This window comes from Carcharhinus amblyrhynchos, chromosome 9 (assembly GCF_965287045.1).
Source record: "Carcharhinus amblyrhynchos chromosome 9, sCarAmb.v2.hapA, whole genome shotgun sequence".
In the NCBI taxonomy this organism is placed as follows: domain Eukaryota; kingdom Metazoa; phylum Chordata; class Chondrichthyes; order Carcharhiniformes; family Carcharhinidae; genus Carcharhinus; species Carcharhinus amblyrhynchos.
Window position 1 is genome coordinate 79,813,844 of NC_137332.1, and position 19,805 is coordinate 79,833,648.

The window sequence follows — 19,805 nt, forward strand, 5'->3', positions numbered from 1 at the left end:
TTTAAAACAGAGATGAGGAGGAATTTCCTCAGCCATGGAACACTTTGCAATGGAGGCCAGGTCATTAAGTGTCTTTAAGACAGAGATAGATAGGTTCTTGATTAATAAGAGGATCAAGGATTATGGGAAAAGGCAGGAGAATGGGGATGAGGAAAATATCACCCATGATTGAATGGCAGAGCAGACGCAATGGGCCAAGTGAACTAATTCTGGTCCTGTGTCTTATAGTCTTATGGTCGGTTATAAAGTGTCTTCAATGCAGTAAAAGATCCCAAGATACTTCGCAGAAGTGTTATCAAGCAAAAATTGACACCAGAGTAGATACTGGGACAGATGGAGCTTTGAGGAGTAAAGAGGTGGAGAAGTTTAGAGAGGAAATCTCAGAGTTTAGGGTTGCAGCAGCTCAAATTGTGGCTGCTCATGGAGGCGTAATTAAAGCTGACAATGCCCAGGAGGCCAGAATTGGAGGAAGACAGTGATCTCAGAAAATTGTATGGCTGGAGGAGATGACGGAAATCGAGAGAGAACTTGAACCCACAAGCAGTTAAAATTAACCTGAAAAGTATTGATATTTATCAGGACTGCACGTGTGATAAAGAGATAGACAGAGCACTTGTATGGTAAAGGTCATTTGTTAGGGGACTCCAGATTCTGCTCCTTCTGCTGAAGTTGATGGATATATTTTCTCTTGGAAAAAAAACTGACTGGAATCATATCCATTATGAGCGGAGAGAAAAAGTACTCTGCACATTGTGCAATTTCCTTTACAACAGTGGATCTCGTCACAGATCCCTGTTACTTTTTAGTTCCACCCATAGTGATTCAGCATCTGTTCAAAGATGATGATAATAAAAAGGGCAATATCCCCATCTGGTGGAATAAAAGTTTCATTTTTGGAACTGAGGCAGCTTCAGCAATATCTGATCTTCATACAAGAATATACATCAGTGGTGGGCAATCTGTGGTCTGGGGGCCATGTGCGGCATATCTGGGTTCTGAGTGCAGTCCACACAACATTTTTTTGACCGTTGTCCACATGCAGAGTTTCTGCATTCCACTGATTTCCATCTGCATAGTTTTTTTCCTACTGGTGCGGACTGAAGTGATAAGCACATAAAGCAAGGGCACATGAACTGAGGTGCATGCTGATTGCACACAGCATTGACTGTAGAAACTATGCACTCCGTCTGTGTCCAAAGTCTACATATTTATTTTGTTTTTACTATTTGAAGTTCTATTAATGTATAAATGATTAAAGGTTTTCTATAACACACTATGAAATAGCGAGGGGGATTGAATATAAAAGTAGGGAGGTCTTGCTGCAGCTGTATAGGGCATTGGTGAGGCCGCAGCTGGAGTACTGTGTGCAGTTTTGGCCGCCGCACCTGCGCAAGGATATTTTGGCCCTGGAGGGAGTGCAGAGGAGGTTTACTAGGCTGATACCGGAGTTGAGGGGATTGAGCTATGAGGTGAGGCTGAATAAACTAGGCTTTTACTCGTTAGAGTTTAGAAGAATGAGGGGAGATCTCATTGAGACGTATAAGATGATGAATGGGATGGATAGGATAGAGGTGGAGAGACTCTTCCCGCTCAAAAAAGACAGTAGGACTAGGGGGCACAGCCTCAAGATAAAAGGGGGGGCGGTTTAGAACGGAGTTGAGGAGGAACTTCTTCACTCAAAGGGTGGTGAATCTCTGGAATTCTCTGCCCGTTGAAGTGGTGGAGGCTGCCTCGCTAAATATTTTTAAGAAGCGGGTTGATGGGTTCTTGATAAGAGAGGGGATTAAGGGTTATGGGGAGAGGGCGGGAAAGTGGAACTGAGCCACGACAGATCAGCCATGATCTTATTGAATGGCGGGGCAGGCTCGAAGGGCTAGATGGCCTACTCCTGCTCCTATTTCTTATGTTCTTATGTTCTTATGTTCTTAAATACCCGTGGGTTTTAACTGAATTTGATTTTATTCATGGGTTCATGATTAGTGAAGAAGCCCGATTTCAATCATGTGGTCCATTGAGGTGAAGAAGGGCCACTCATTCATCCCACTCAGTCATGTAGATTGTTTATTACTTATATTTATTGACAAAGAACCTTTCAGTGACACAAGATCAGAAGAAATAGGAAGCAGGAGTCGACCAATCAGCTCTTCAGACCTGCTCTGCCATTTAATGTGATCTCCCACCTCAACTCCACCGTCCCACACTATCCCCTTATCCTTTGTTTTCCTTAGAGTCCAAACACCTGTTTTGAATTTATTCAATGGGCCTTCTAGGCTAAGATTGGAGGCCAGGTGAAGCTAAAAATAACTCCATCATCTGGCATGCTAACTTGCCAGCTTTATTCCACCTTCAGGACATTTTTACAGAGGTGGAATCAGGACCTAGCAGAAAGGAAACTGATCAGACTCATGAAGAGAACTAACTGTGGACAAATACAGGAAGCTAACTGGAAAATTCCAGGTGATCTCCTGGTTCCTGCAGGTGCTGGGGACAGTTTAGGTCCATGGAGACAGGCACCTGATTGAAAGGATATGAGGGCATGCTACGAGGCAAAGTGTAGAATATTGTAAGGATTAATCATATTGCTATTTTGCTCATTCTTTTGGGAGTATGTGCAACAACAAGGCAAATTAAGCAGAGTCTCTGTGTGAATTATATTCAGTCCAAAACAAAGTGGTCCTCCCTATATGCCTGGTAAAAGGAGCAGAGACAGATCCCTTGTAGAAGGATGCCTACCACACCCCATCCCCACTGTCCCCTCTGATCACCTCTGCCACCCACTACATTGGTGGTTTGGCTGCTGAATGTATTCTTTCATCAAAGATTTTTAGAAATTTATTTTGAAGCATCCTCCATCTTATTTATCTTCTATTGCAAGCCTGCTGCTCCTCTCAGACTGAAAGCTTTCAGGTTGGCTCTCCAGTTTCTCAAACACCCACCTCACCATCCTTAATTGAACAGCAGATTTGTCACCAGGCCAATTATGGGCTCAGCTCCTTAAAAATCCCAATTCGTGACTGTTTTTTGCATCAGTCTTCACCATGGAAGGCATTGTAAATACCCTCGAGGTATGAAATAACATGGTGGAACTTACAAAAATCCCAATCACAAGGGACAGAATGTTGGAGAAATTCAAGGGTTAAAGGTGGACAAGTTGCCAGGACATGATGACCTACACACAAGGATTTTAATGGAAGTGGCTGCAGAGATAGTGGACCCATTGGTTGAAATTTTTCGTAACTTGCTAAATTCCAGGAGAATACCAGAAGATTGGAAAAAAGCCAACGTAACTTCCTTCTTCAAAAAGGGAGAAAGGCAAAAGGCAGGAACTATAGGTCAGTTAGTTTAACATCTATTATTGGCAAGATGCTGGAGTCAATAATCAAAGAGAAAATAACTAATCATTTTGGAATGCTGAATATAATCAAATCTAGTCAACGTGATTGTATGAAATGTAAGTCATGTTTGACAAATTCTCTCGAATTCTTTGAGTATGTAATAGGGAGAGTATACAGAGGGGAATCTGTAGATGTAATGTATTTAGATTTCCAAAAGCCATTTGACAAGGTGTCACAGAAGAGGCTGGTGCATAAAGTAAAGCCCATGGAATTGGAGGAAGTGTATAGCATGCATTGAAAACTGGCTGTCACAGAGAAAACAGAGAGTTGGAATAAATGGGTCCTTTTCAGAATGGAAAGATGTAACTACTGGACTGCCGCAGAAATCAGTTCTTGGCTGGCAATTGTTCACTATATAATGGAGCAAGAAACAGAATGTAAGGTTTCTAAATATGCTGATTATACAAAGATAGGTAGAAGGGCAGGTTGTGATGAGGACATCGTGATTCTGCAACAGGATACAGATAGATTGTGTGACTGGGCAAAAACCTGGCAAATGGAGTTTAATGTGGGGAAGTATGCTATCACTTTGCTAGAAGGAACCAAAAGACAAATAATTATCCAAGTGGCAAGAGACTGCAGGTAAGGAAAGTGCAGACAGTTCTAATGCATGAATCATAAAAAACTGATAGGCCGGTTCACAGGTATTGAAGAGGACAAATGGTATTTTGGCCTTTATTGCAAAGGGATTGGAGTTTAAAAATAGGGATGTTTTATTGCAATTAGACAGGGTGTGGATGAGGCCTCACCTAGAATACTGCATACAGCTTTGGCCTCCTACTCCAAAAAGGATACAATAACATTGGAAGCAGTTCAAAGAAGATTCATCTGGTTAATTCCTGGGATGAGAGAGTTACCTCCTCAAAAGGGACTATATAGTCTGAGTAAATATTCCTTGGAGTTTAAAAGAGAGGGAGTGACCTTACCTAAACATATAAGAGCCTTAAGGGGGCTTGACAGGGTAGCTGATGAGATATTTTCACTCGTGGAAGAGTCTCAAATAAGGAGACATAGCTAAAAGATAAAGGGCCAGTCATTTAAAACTGAGGCACATAGAAATTTCTTCCTGCAGAGAGTAATGAATTTCTAGAATTCTCTGCCCAAAATGGTGATGGAGGCTGGATCATTAGAAATATTTAAAGTGGAGGTGGTTAAATATTCGATAGATCTAGGAGTAGAGGGCAATGGGGAAATGGCATGGGAAAGGAGCTGAGACTGGCAAAGGTCAGCCATGATCATACTGAATGGCAGGGCAGACTTGAATAGCCAGATGTCCATTCCTGCTTCTATTTCTTGTGTCCCTGTGTGTTTCCTGTCCCCAGTAATAAAATGTTCCGCTAGTTGTTTAGCCCATCATGCCTGTGGTTAAGAATTGTCCAATTAGGTCACTCCCACCACACTTTCTCATTTTTTCCATTGCGATAGAAAGAGTCACGTCCATTTACAGCACAGAGGAACCTAGTTAGCACGTTGTGCTTCTGCGGATTCTTTGAAAGAGTTATCATGCTTAGTTCCATCTATTCACCTTTTGCCTGTAACCCTGTAAGTTCCTCATCCCCACGTACAACTTCCTTTAAAATGATTTATGGACTCTCATATTCTGTCACTTTTTTCAGGGAAAAAATTCTCTTATATCTTCCCTCCAGATCATTTGCCAATAATTTTAAATCAATAATTACGATTCTTGCTTTATTTGGCAGAGGGAAAAGTTTTCCACCACTCTTATTATCACCCTGATAACTTCACATTTTTTTGTTCCAGGCAAAACAATGCTAAGTTTTCCAACTTCTCCATTTAAGTTCTGATCCCAGGCAACATCCTGATGAGCCTCTTTTGTAGACTTTCTTTTCTGAATGTGCTCAGAGTTGTCTGTAATTCCCCAGCTGAGGCTCCAACCAGTTCTCAAATACACATCCATAACCCTTTGAAAGTTATTTCTAAATCTGCCTTCTGTAACCCTTTTAGGCAGTGCACTCCAAATAATAAAAACATTTTGTGCAAAACTATTCTTAAGTTCAGAAGGTTAGTCATATTTGACTGAAAACCGTAACTCTGATGCTCTCTCCATAGATGCTGCCAGTCTTGCTGAGTATTTCCAGCATTTTCTGTTTTTACTTCATCAGTATCCCACTAATGGACATTTAAATCACAGAATACATTTTTCTGATTATTATTTTTGTCTGGAAATAGCAATGACATGTCCATACCTTTCCTTCCTCCTTGGTCAGGACAGAACCTGTACCCATATATCCACAAATTCTTCCACTGGGCAAACGGTTCAGACTCATACCCTGACAATTTATACTTGCTAGTTGGAGTGCAATCTTCTGTATGAAAAAAAATGTTCATTGTTTCTAACCTTCGCCTTGAGACCACCATTCCCTGCTCCCACATTAAACTTCTGACTGTCAGGTGGTGAAGTAGAAGACCAGAAGCTAATCTTTACTTAGTTTCAGATTTATTCACAGAGTAAGACATTATTAGTGTATATTGTTTTTAACTTTATTCCTTCACCAATGTCAAGTAATATCTCTTTACAGCTACTCAATCAATCATCCAATCAATGCCTTCCACCTGTATTAATCTTGCCTTAATTTTACAAAAAACATTCCAGATGCTATTATTAGCAGCAAGGTAGGTGACCAATGCTGGTTCAATGAGAAGTATAGGACAGCATGCCAGGCATACCTGCAAATCAGATACCATCCTGCTCAAGTTACAAAACAGGACTATATGCAGAATAAACAGCAGAATCAGCATGCTATCAGCAGAACTAAGCAGCCCAGCAACTAATGGCTCAGATCAAAGCACTGCATTCCTGCAAAATCCACATGTAAAATCGTGGTGGACAATAAACAAAGAACAAGAAGAGGAGGGGTGAGGGACATCCTCATCCTCAATGATGGGGAGCCCAGAACACCACTGCAAAAGACAAGGCTGTAGCATCTTGAAATTTCCTTAGCCAGATGTGCCGATTGAATGATCCATCAATCCATCTCCCTTTGACATTCAATAGCATTACTGTAATATTTGTGTAAATATTATATGTTGTGTTATAATTCAGGTCAGAAAATCCAAAGTTTATTAAGTCTACCTGGATCATAAGTTTTGCACTTTGAATTTGGCTGGGGTGAGCAAAAGATATTTCACTTCTGGTATGATTCTAATGACCCATTTGGGAGCTTTTATCAAATCAATTTTATTTAAGAATAAAGTTAACATGTATGGAACAAAAATTAGCAGCAATATCTTGTACCAATTACAAACACGAAAAAAACAATCATGATATAGTACCCTTAACAGCTAAACTTCGTTCCAACAAAATAAATCCCATAAACAAAACCTTTGCCACAGGTTTAACACAGCAAAGATTAGTGTTTGCGTGATACTGGAATGCAGTCCTTCAGTTGAATGCTGCAATTCTCTTGAGGCACGCACAGTCAAGCTTGGAGTCAGAACAGCTTCAGTCCTTTGATTGGAGAATTGAAACCCTGACTTCTCAGCCTTGTAACTTCTAGCAACCCTCTGGATACACCCAGAATAGTTTGAAGTCAGAACATCAAGGAGAGAGAGAGACTCTCAGCAAGCTAACTACAAACAGCAGATTTTCCATTCCAAGAAGACAAGAAGCCTTGCTTTCTTAACTAGCAGAATTTCCAATACCAGGCAGAGAGAGAGAGAAAAACACTGCTTTCAGTCTGATGTCTGTTCTTTTCTAAACTAAAACTGAAAATGAATCCAAAGATTTTTTCCCTGGGGAGTAACCACCTGACTTTGACTTGTCAATCAATCTTCCTCTTCACAATGCAAGATCATAAAATATCCTAGAGTAAAAATAAACAAATAAACAAAACCCAATTTAAGCCATTGAAGTACAATGAAAGGATTTCTACCATCTAGCTGGTGCCATAATGAAAAAAAACCCTGAAGCTATGGGAGCTGCAGAGAATATTATTTTTTAAAAAGTTCATTTCTTAAAGGTATACTAAATGTCATTATTGGAGTTTGGAGTGTGGACTGCCCTTTAAAAGTCAGGTGACCCCTGGGCAATTTGCTCTACCCAGTGTGGGACACTGTTGGGTAGTCTTAGGTCTGGCTGTGAATCAATGCACACTTCATAAAGAGCTCCCAGTGTTCAAATTATCATGCCTCAAGATTCTTTATGCATCCTTAGTCTATAGGGAACATACATAATAATTACCATCTCTGGGAATTCAATGGTAAGTAACACACAAATTGACCTCCAAAAGCCTGTCCACCTTCTGCAAGGCACTAATTAGGATTGTGATGGCATACTCTCCATTAGTCTGGATAACAGGAGTTCCAGAAGTTCCAGGACAAAGCAACTCATTTGATGGACACCCCGTCCACCATATTGGCAAGAGGGGTGCAAAACATAATTTCTGCCGACAAGGTTTCCAAATGCAATTGTCCTCAGTGGTGTATTGGGATTCCTGCCATATTCTTGCCACGCAATGTCAGGAACTCTATTTGCATACATTAGCATATATCAGTAGGCCTCTCTGAACAATTCCTTCAACAAAATTGAAAGCTTCAGCCTGGTGGGGTGATATCATTTTGGTGCACTTAATGACAGCTTGTTAAAAATGGAGAACTGGTGAATTAATTCCTAGGGGAGTACAGGGATGAGAGCACAGTTCACCATGGGCCTTCAATGACTACCAGGGTAGAGAGAGTACCCAGAGATGTCAGCGGGGGGGAATTGGATACAAAGCTCGTGCTTCAGTGTGGCACTATTGCCTCACAGCACCACAGACCTGGGTTCAATTCCCACCTTTGGTGACTGCTGTGTGGATTTTGCATGCTCCCCCAGTGTCTGTGAAGGTTTGTCTGTGAAATTTCCTCCCACACGTGAAAGATATGCGGATTTATAGGGTTGAGGGTTGGAGAGGGTGGAGTGGTGAAACACTGGGGCACCATAGTTGTGCAAGAGCAGGGGGTGGGGGGTGCGGGAGTCGGGGGGGGGGGTGCATTCAGGCACTGTGGCTGAACAGTGGGGAAAGGAAATTTATTTAATTGACAGAGGTGTTTGATGACTTGAATAGGTAGTAGTCACTATCTACAAATGCATAACCTACATGCCCACACTATGCAACTAGACTTTGCTAATCTTTCTAATCCTGCCATTGTGCCTTGGTGTACCCCCAGGATCCATAGCAGAGATGGAGGCAGCTTGCTGACTGCCATATCTGTGATGACCTTGGCAGGTGTCCTCTGGGGGATTGAGAACTGGAAGGGCCTAGCCAGGTTTCAGGGCGTGCTGTGTCGTGATGCAAATCTACTCTGCCTGGTGGCAGGAAGGAAATCAGATATGCTGGACACTCTTAGTGTCTTGTGGGTGGAAAGCCTCAGGGTGTACATCAGCTTCTCCTTCTCCCGATGGGCACTTGAGAGCCCGTGACTGCTTCCTTGGGTTGAACGGCAGCTGGAGTGAGGGTGAGAAGCCCCATCAACCTCTAGTATTGGTGCTCGTGAATGTTGAGATGTGGCAGCATCAGTGCAAGGCATAAGTCCTGCACCAAGGTCTACACTGTAGCAGCCACTCTTGAGGTAATGATCTGGCTGCCTTGCACGTTCTCCTTGGACAGAAGGATTCCTCCATTTGATCTTTCATTCCGAGGAGTATAATTGACATCCCTTTCTGATGCTCCCAAATTTGTCTTTGAATCTTCAGCAAGTGAGGCATCACTGGGTTCAGAGGCATTTTGTCTGACTGGACCTCAACGGAGTCTTGGCCTTCAGCAATCTGTCAAGTGCCAGCACCCTGGGACATCCTTGTCTCTGCCTGCTGTGAATCAGCGAGAGTGAGGTGCTCATCAGTTTGTGTCCCTGAGGCTTCTCTAACACCAAGTCCCAGTAAGGTGTGTATCAGCAGTGGTGGAGGGTCTGGGTAAAAGCTGCGATGATCCTTCACTTCTGAGAATTTGTTGGTGCTTGTATCTAGGGTGGACTCCCGTGCCTGGCTGCTGGAGACACTGTGCTGATTTTCCTGCAAGAAAAGGGAGATAACATTCATGTGTGACAGGGGCATAACAGAGTAGAAACAAGACTCAAGTAAGGTTGGTGTGATGGGTGACAGTGTTGTGGGTCCCCATTTGGTTTCTCCCATGATGCACTGGCAGTCCTCTTCCTCCCCAGCCAGCTGGACTGCTCGCTCTTCAAATTGAGAGGGGATTTTTAACTAGAGTATCTCTGCATCCATTTGGGATCTGTCTTTTTTATTGTGAGCCAGCTTGTCTGCAAGATTGCCAGAGTGTAAGCAGGCCGAGTACCAGGAAAAATGGTAAGGAGGCCTGACATGTGTGTTAAGTGTTCAGTTTATTCGTGTCACAAGTAGGCTTACATTAGCGCTGCAATGAAGTTACTGTGAAAATCCCCTTGTCACCACATTCCAGCACCTGTTCATACACAGTGAGGGAGAATTTAGCATAGCCAATGTACCAAATCAGCATGTCTTGGGCATGGAACTGGGAACATGAGCAACATTGGACTTTAAAGCAGCGTAGGCTGTTCAGCACTTTGAGACTGCTCCCCCACTCTGTTATATCATGGCTGGTCTGGTTGTGCTCTCAATTCCAACTTGCTGCCTGCCCTTTGAACATAAGGACATTTGGAACAAAGGGGAATCTGTAGATGTGGTGAACCTGAATCTCCTGAGTATTGCAAAAAGTAGGTTAAGATTCATATGGCTAACAGTGACAGTTCAGTTGCTGTTGTTGGAAGTTCTCACACCTATCCATACCATGCACAACCTGCTGCCACTGCACCTCTGAGAGTCTCATTCGATCTATTGCTACTGTACTTCTTTGAGACAGCAACCCAATCAACCCCTGTCTCTTTAGTGAGTGGGAACAGGGGGGTGATGAGCAAATGAACCTCAGGAAAGATGAAGATGTGTTTGGGAGAGCGAGTGATAGTGTACCTTTAGGTGATAGACAATAAGTGAGTTCTTTGTGGATGTGTGATGGGCATGAGTGGGTGAATGGTGACAGATGAGAAAAGTAACTTAGCCTGACAGAACGGAGGTCATTGATCATCTTGCAGTACTGAATGCCCGTCCTCTCCTTCAGTGAGTTAGTATTTCCAGTGTAGCCACTGCCTGTCTTGCGATGTTGGTGACCTTGCTCAAGGGTCTCTTCACCATCTGCGGGTACAGGATATGTCATCTGTCCCCCACAGCATCCAGCATCCTGGTGAAGCAGACCTCTGAGAACCTCAGAGCAGATTTCTTAGCAACTCTGTGGGTTGAACTATGAATAAGTGGCTGGGGAGCATTGGGACAGCGTTTAAGTGGCCTGCTCCACTGATTGAGGTGCTGAGTTGATGGCAGAGTGGCTAAAAATGCTACGGGAAATCCCGGACATTGGGCTAAACTCTGTTTTTCCCACCCGAGATGACACTTTGTCAAATAATGGGAAAATGCTGCCTGATGTTTTAAATGTCCCAAATTATTTACCTCTGAAGTTTTGCACAAAGCAGTGTTCTGGAGATTAATCTTTAATTCTAGATTCTGCAGAACAAATCTGAAGGGTTGACAGCCTGATTAATCATCCACTGTGGCTGCAGTATACACTATCTACAGCAGGGATGTCAACATTGAGCTACGTGTTGGCCTGATCATGGCTGAAACTTATTGGGATCAAAATTGGTATGCCTTTAGCTCATTTTTTGCACATAAAGCAACTGCAAACTATACCAATTTTTAGGCACAGGATCCTGGACTTGACCTGTGTCAATGGAGGTGCTGCCAATTTATTGGTCATCACTGCTTTAGCAGCATACCCAGCAGCTGTCTGCATTCAGCATGTAGAGAAACCAGTGTCTGAGACCTGTTTCAGGTCCTGTCATCCAGGACCTTAGAGGCTATGGAAAGCTAGAGAAGGGAAGTTTCATACAGTTATTTTTACTTCCCCTTCTGTGAAGCCAGAAGGAGCAACACCCCAGGCTCAGAAGAGGATGCCAGGAATCAAGATTGGTGGCCAATTGGTCAGGATAGGATGCATCAGGCAACAGGGGGTGTGCTGAAGGATCAAAGTTCTTAAGAGAAAAGGGTTGGAGACCTATGAGGTGCAGAAGGAAAAGAGGCCTCAAAGGTGGCAGGGGTGTTGGGGAGGATGAAGGATTAGAACCCTTTGAGAAGAGGGAACAGTGGCTTTAAGGTGAAAAGATAGAACACCTGGTGGGAGGAAGGATTGAAAGTCTGAGGGGATTGTGGTGTCAGGAGCAGTGGCTTCCCTTAAATTTGTGTTTATGAGAGGCTTCTCCTAGCTTCACATTTTAGGGGAAGATGATGGCATAGCGGTAATCTCGCTGTAGTAGAAATCCAGAGGTCCAGGCTGATGCTCTGGAGACATGGATCCAAATCCCACCACAGCAGCTAATGAAATTTGAGTTCTGTTAAAAAATCTGGAATAATGCTGCTTTCAGTGATGGTGATTGTGAATGTGAAATGATCATCAATTGTCGTAAGAACCTATCTGGTTCACTCATACCCTTTCGGGAAGAAAATCTGCCATCCGAGTGTCTGACCACGTAAGCAGACTCACAACGATGTATTGACTCTTAACTGCTCTCTGAAATAGCCCAGCAAGCCACTTAGTTTAAGAAATTATGAGGGATGGGTAACAAATACTGGCTTTGTCACTGACATCCACGTCCCATGAAAGAATAAGAAAATTCAGAAGCTATTTAACCTTCCTCTGTATTAAATCTTGATTCTTGTTCTGTAATAACTTTTATGTTTCAAGTGTAAGAATTATTCTTAGGAATGCAAGGTACCTGTAAAGGTGGACTGTAAAGAGGTTGGAAGCTAAATTGTAGCTGCACCAGATTGTTACATGCAGAGCTCATCAAGTCAGTTAATTGTGAATCATCCCTGGTTCAGAAAGGGGAAAATGAAGCTAGCTCAGATGTTGCCACACGTGTGTAAGATTGGCTCACTCAGAACTGAAGATCTGATTGAAGTAGATAAACTTGGCATGAAGGGATTCACCAACTCATCTCTCTAGAAGCCAATGCCTGTCGACTAGGAAAGGAAGGAAAATGATGCAACTACATCTCACATGATGATGTGGTTGTGTAGGTCCTGAACATCGTTAGTCACATGTAATCTTGAACTATTTGCTGGACTGGCTATTCAAAGGAATTATTCTCAGAGTAATCTCACCACATGATAACCTTGGATTCTACTCAAAATCCATTATAATTTATTTGCAATGATATATTATCCAAACAACCTTTATTTATCATCTTATTGGATAATTCTGTCCATTCATTATTTGCTATTCAACTAAGAGCTAGCTCGAATTTCTTTTGTAGAATCATAAATTGAAAAATGAAACATCAGAGAAGCAGGTTATGTTAGTCTCTGCTGCCTCTTTGAAAGACCCATATAGTAAATCCCTTTTCCCTGTCTTTTCCCCACAGCACTCCACTTTTTTTTCCCCATTCAAGTAGTTGTCCAATTTTGAAAGTTATTAAATCAGATTTCCCAACCTTGCAGGCAATGCATTCCAGACATTAATAATTCACTACATTAAAAATATTCTCCTGGTCTTGTTTCTGGTCCTTTTGTTGATAATTATAAACTTGTGTCCTCTGATGGTGACTGCCACAAGAAACAATGAAAAACCTTCATGATTTGAACACCTTAGCAAAATCTCAACTTAACCTTTTGGTTCCAAGGAGAATAATCTTTTCTCTTCTCTCCATGTAACTGAAGTCTAGCTTGTTTCCTCCTATTTTAGTTAATTTCTATTGACTGACACTATCCTGAGGAACCCCAGTAGCAATTTGGTAGGAATAATGGTAGGAAGGACTATTACTTATGTGGCGAAAAACTGCAGCAGGCGACGGTGCAGAAGGACCTCGGGGTCCTTGTGCATGAGTCGCAAAAACCCAGCCTGCAGGTGCAGCAGGTGGTCAGGAAGGCGAATGGGATGCTGGCCTTCATAGCGAGGGGGATTGAATATAAAAGTAGGGAGGGCTTGCTGCAGCTGTACAGGGCACTGGTGAGGCCGCAGCTGGAGTACTGTGTGCAGTTTTGGTCGCCGCACTTACGCAAGGATATTTTGGCCTTGGAGGGAGTGCAGAGGAGGTTTGCTAGGCTGATGCTGGAGTTGACGGGGTTGAGCTATGAGGAGAGGCTGAATAAACTAGACTTGTACTCGTTAGAATTTAGAAGAATGAGGGGAGATCTCATTGAGACGTATAAGATGATGAATGGGATGGATAGGATAGAGGTGGAGAGACTCTTCCCGCTCAGAAAGGACAGTAGGACTAGGGGGCACAGCCTCAAGATAAAGGGGGGGCGGTTTAGAACGGAGTTGAGGAGGAACTTCTTCACTCAAAGGGTGGTGAACCTCTGGAATTCTCTGCCCTTTGAAGTGGTGGAGGCTGCCTCGCTAAATATTTTTAAGACGCGGGTTGATGGGTTTTTGATAGGAGAGGGGATTAAGGGTTATGGGGAGAGGGCGGGAAAGTGGAACTGAGCCACGACAGATCAGCCATGATCTTATTGAATGGCGGGGCAGGCTCGAGGGGCTAGATGGCCTACTCAGCCTACTCCTGCTCCTATTTCTTATGTTCTTATGTTCAATGTCCTGGAACTGAGATGACTGACCTCCAACCATCACAATTCTCTTTCTTTGTGTAAGGTGTGACTCCAACCAGCAGAGTCTGCTCCTGATTTCCAATGAATTTAGTTTAGCTTGGGCTCCTTGATGCCAAGGGTGATTAATCTCACTTCACCTATTCAGTTCAGCTCTTTTATCCATGTTTGGCTCAAGGTTATAATGAGGTCAGAATCTTTGTGGCCCTAATTGAACACAAACTGAGTATCAGTGATCAGATTATTGCTGATTAAGTGCTGCTGAATAGTACTATTGATGATATCCACTATCACTTTGCTGATAATTGAGGGTAGATTGATGGTGTTTGGCTGTATTGGATTTGTCCTGTTTTTTTGCCCATACCCGGGCAATTTACAACACTGTTGTGTAGATGCTGGTGTTGTAGCTATACTGGAAAAGATTGGCTCGGGGCATGGCTAGTTCTGAAGCACAAATCTTCAGGGCTATTACCAGAGTGCTGTCAGGCCAATAGCCTTTCCAGTATCCAATGCCTTTAGCCGATTCTTGATATCATATGGAGTGAATTAAATTGGCTGAAGACTGGTATTTGTGAAGCTGCAAACCTTAAGAGGAAGCCAAAATGGACCATCAACCTGTCAGTTCTGGTTGAAGATAATTGCAAATGCTCCAGCCTTGTCTTTTGCATTGATGGGCTGAGCTCTCTCATCATTGACGATGGGGATATTTGTGGAATCTCCTCCTTCAATGAGTTATTTCATGATTAGAAATATCAGGATCGCAGAGCTTTGATGTGATCTGTTGGTTATGGGATCATTTAGCTCTGTCTATTGCATGCTGCTTTTGCTGCTTGGCATTCAAGTAGTACTGGATTGCAGCTTCACTCATTTTTTAAGTATGGCTGGTGCTGCTCCTAGTATGCGTGGGGACCAATATGCTCCATGATAATGGCCAGGTCAGGGGATATGTACGACCATAAGGTTACAGATTGTGGTTGAATACAATCTGCTCTTGCTGATGACTCAGTTGCCTCATCGATTTGCTAGAACTCTTCCAAATCTATCACATTTAGCTCTGTAACATAGCCATACAATATGGAAGATGGTATCCTCAATATGAAGGCAGGACTTGATTTTTGATAGCACGGTCAGAATTGGAGCCTTTCCTCACATTCCATTGGTCGAGCAGGTAGCCAAATCTTATCTGCCCTCAAGTGGTTGAGAGTCACCCAGATTTTCCATGGCAAGTTGACGCCTGGAACCTGGGTCAGTTACAGAATCTGTAGCATCCCTTTAGGTCAGAAGGAGGCCATTTGACCCATCAAGTCTGCACCCACTCTCTGAAAGAGCAATCTACCTTGGCCCACTTCCCTGTTCTACCTCCATAAAACTGTAGGAGGAAATCAGAGCAGCCAGAGGAAACCCACGCATGCATGGGAAGAATGTGCAAACTCTCCACACAGACAGTCACCAATGGCCAGAATTGAACCCGGATCCCTGGTGCTCTGAGGCAGCAGTGTGAACCACTGTGCCAGCATGCATTTGTGTTTGGAGATGGTTGTAGTCAGCCAAAAGGTGTGTCATTGAGACGCAGGGCGGTGATCAGTTGTAGGATGTGGAGTGTTCTTTGGTGGGGTTTACAGGATTTCAGACGTGTTCATGATTTGTTTTCATGGGAAGACCAACAAGAACACAGGAACATAGAAATTAGGAGCAAATGTAGGCAATTCAGCTCTTTGAGCCTGCTCCGCCATTTAATCAGATCATGGCTGATCTCCCATGGGTCTCAAATCCACCTACCTGTTCCCCTTTTCTCTTTGATCCATTTTTTAATCAGAAAAATATACACTTCCTTCTTGAAACCATTTATGATTCAGGCTCCACTGTACTATGGGGCAGCGAATTCTACAAATTAACCACCCTCTGCGAGAAGTTGTTTCTCCTCACGTCAGTTTTAAATTTACCACCTTTCAATCTATACTGCAATCTCTTGATCTCGGTTGCCCCATAAGAGGAAACATTTGGCCTACGTTTACTCTATCAATCCTTTTTAAAATATTATGAACTTTGATCAGATCTCCTCTCATCCTTTCAGTGAGTAGAAATCCAAACTGTTTAATCTCTCCTCATATGTCAACCCTTTCATCCCTGGAATCAATTTGGTGAACCTTCTCTGAACTGCCTCCAATGCTACTACATCCTTCCTCAAATAAGGAGACCAAAACTGGAGATCATTCTCCAAACATGGTCTCACCAACAATCAATACAATTGCAACAATATTTCTCTATTTTTATACTCCAGTCCCTTTTCAGCCCACTTTGCTGTGAAACTACTGATGTGCTTTCAATCATGGAATCCTACAGGTTTCTATATCCTGGGCGGCACGGTAGCACAGTGGTTAGCACTGCTGCTTCACAGCTCCATAGGACCTGGCTTCGAATCCTGGCTTGGGTCACTGTCTGTGTGGAGTTTGCACATTCTCTTCGTGTCTGTGTGGGTTTCCTCTGGGTGCTCTAGTTTCCTCCCACGGTCCCAAAGATGTGTGGGTTAGGTTGATTGGTCATGCTAAAATTGCCCCTTAGTATCCTAGGATGCTTAGGTTAGAGGGATTAGCAGGTAAAATATGTAGGGATATGGGGATAGGGCCTAGGTGGGTTGTGGTCAGTGCAGACTCGATGGGCTGAATGGCCTCTTTCTGCACTGTAGGGTTCTATGATGAGGTGCAGAAGGAGGCCATTTAGCACATCGAGTCTGCACCAACCACAATCCCAAACAGACTCCAAACCTGTAACCCCACATATTTACCCTGTCAATCCCTCCAACACGAGGTCAATTTAGCATGGCCAATCAATCTAACCCACACATCTTTGGACTGTGGAAGGGAACTGGAGCGCCTGGAGAAAACCCACACACACACAGTGACCCGAGGCTGGAATTGAACCTGGGTCCCTGGCGCTGTGAGGCAGCAGTGGTGATCGCTGTGCCACCATGCCTCCCAGGGGAGGGAGGATGTTTTCCTTGCCGACATCAGGAGTCTGGTGTGTGCAAGAAGAGTAAAGCCTGATTTGGCAAGTAAGTCAACAGCTCCACATTACACTCATCAAGGAGTCACCACTGAAGGTTTTGCCTCTGTCAGTGCGGTTGCGCGGTTTCGAGCTTTCTGATCCTCCGGGCGCGCCGTCATTCCCAAAGAGACGTGTTGATCGCGACGGAGAAAAAAACCTCATTAAAAACCCGGCAGTGAAATAGGATAGAGTGAGGGAGAAATAGAGAGACAGGAAAAGATAGAATAGAGTGATAGAAACAGGGTAGAGAGAGAAATAGGATATATAGAGAAATAGAGAGAAAGAGGATAGAGTGAGAGAGACAGGAAAAAAAAGTGAGGGAGAAAAACACCGGGATAGAGGAAGAAATACATAGACAGGGATAGAGAGAGAGAGAGAATAACACCGGGGGAGAGAGAGAGGCGGCAGTAACCCGGGAGAGAGCCGAGGCCGAGGCCGGGACACGGACATGGCCACCGAGCTGAGCGAGTGCTCCAACCTGCCCAGGAGCGACATTGGCAGCGTGTCCTGGGACCTGGAGCGGGACTGGGGTAAGTTTTTCGGGGGTCCTGTGTGGAGAGGGGTGGGTGATCGGGCTGATTGGGGAATGAGGACACAGGGGCCGAAACCTGGAGCTGGAATCAGTGGGATGAGTTGAGGCCAGATACAAGAATCAAGGCCCTGTTCTTCAGGCAGGGACGGGAGAGTTGCTGTGAGGCAGGATGTGGGACGGTGCCTGATGATCAGGGATTACGAGAAATGGGGAGTAGTCAGCCCAGATCAGAGTTAGATCGTTTTTTATCGAGGTTATGTCACTTTGTTGATCTTGACTGCTCAGGGATCCATGCCTACGTTACTTGCAGTCTGTGCTTTCAAGGAGTTGCTGACTGTGAGATGTTTCTGTTGTTAATTGTTGATAAGTAGCGAGGGTGTTAGAAATCAAGGCCACAGCCTCTTTGACAAACACGAGTGCTGATTACATCATATATTGTGCCCAAGCTACTGTACCTGAATCAGTCCACTTTTTTTCAGATAGAACCTGATAAACAGTGGTCAGTTTCAGAGGGTAAAAAAGAGTAGTGAAGAAATTTCATGTTAAACTATTTGAAGAGTTGGGAACTTGTGGTGAATATTTATCCCCCAGCCAACATTCAGAGAACATGTTCTTTGCTAATTATTTCATTGCAGTTTGTGGGAACTTGCAATGCACTGTTTCAACAGTGGCGGCACTTCAAACATTCAGTTTTGTGCTCCATTCTAATGTTTTGAGTGGTACTATGGAAATGCAATTTTTTTTGTGTGTTTTGTTGAAGTTAACTTAATAGGTGCTTGCCCGAACCATTTAGAACAATCCATGATTACTGGAAATTTACTTTTTTCAACTAGTTATTGTGGGCAGCTCTGGTTAGAATGACAGTCTGCCCTGAACAGACATTCGTGTTGAACTGGATCCAATTCTGATTTCCTTTAATTTTTTTTGTGTATTGGTGTAATGTATCTTCCCTTAAAAGAGGCCAGCGCGATAGACGTAGGATCCATGTTCAATCTTAGAATCATAGAATGGTACAGCACAGAAGGAGGTAATTTTCCCCATCATGTTTGCGGTGGCTCTTTGGAAGAGTTAATCAATTCATCCCCCCCTTCCCTGCATTTTCTCAAAGTAAAAAGTCTCATAACATGAGGTTAAAGTCTAACAGGTTTATTTGATAGCACAAGCCACAAGCTTTCAAAGCGCTGCACCTTTATCAGGTGAATGGGAGTTCTGTTCACAAACATGGCATACAAAGATACAAACTCAATTTACAAAATAATGGTTGGAATGCGAGTCAAAGAACAAAGAAAATTACAGCACAGAAACAGGCCCATTGGCCCTCCAAACCTGCACCGACCATGCTGCCCAACTTAACTAAAACCCCTTCTGGGGACCATATCCCACGATTCCCATCCTAGTCATGTATTTATCAAGATGCTCCTTAAAAGTTATGACCGTATTTGCTTCCACTACCTCTTCTGGCAACGAATTCCAGGCATCCACTACTCTGTAAAAAAAAATCAATCTGCCTCATACGTCTCCTTTAAACCTTGCCTCTTGCACCTTAAACCTATGCCCCCTAGTAAGTGACTCTTCCATCCTAGGAAAAAGCTTCTGATTATCCACTCTGTCCATGCCTCTCATAATCTTGTAGACTTCTTTCAGGTCTCCCCTCAACCTCTGTCGTCCAGTGAGAGCAAACCAAGGTTCTCCAAACTCTCCTCATAGCTAAAGCCTTCCATTCCACATCCTTCTGATAGTGTGGCGAGCAGAATTGAACACTATTCCAATTGAGCCTAACTAAGGTTCTATAAAGCTGCAACATGATTTGCCAGTTTTTAAACTCAGTGCCCCGGCTGATGAAGGCAAGCATGCCACATGCCGCCTTGACTACCTTTTCCAGCTGCGTTGCCACTTTAAGTGACCTGTGTACTTGTACACCCAGATTCCTTTGTTATCAATACACTTAAGGATTCTGCCATTTACTTTATATTTTCTATTTGTATTAGACCTCCCAAAATGCATTACCTCATATTTGTCCAGATTAAACTCCATCTGCCAGCTCTCTGCCCAAGTCTCCAACTGATCTATATCCTGCTGTATCCTCTGATGGTCCTCATCGCTATCCACAAATCCACCAACCTGTGTGTTGTCTGCAAACGTACTAATCAATCCAATTATATTTTCCTCCAAATCATTTACATATATATTACAAACAGCAAAA

At 43.4% G+C, this 19,805-nt stretch overlaps 1 protein-coding gene across 2 annotated transcripts in view; it reads left to right on the forward strand.

The window, feature by feature from the left end:
• Positions 1–17,213: 17,213 nt before the first annotated feature.
• atf6 (activating transcription factor 6) overlaps positions 17,214–19,805 on the forward strand; it is a 327,399-nt gene continuing 324,807 nt past the window's right edge. For both annotated transcript variants that reach the window (XM_080195966.1, XM_080195967.1), the window contains exon 1: positions 17,214–17,600. In XM_080195966.1, the coding sequence (XP_080052092.1) occupies positions 17,519–17,600 (82 nt within the window). In that variant the 5' untranslated portion in view covers positions 17,214–17,518. The remainder of the gene's footprint in view (positions 17,601–19,805) is intronic.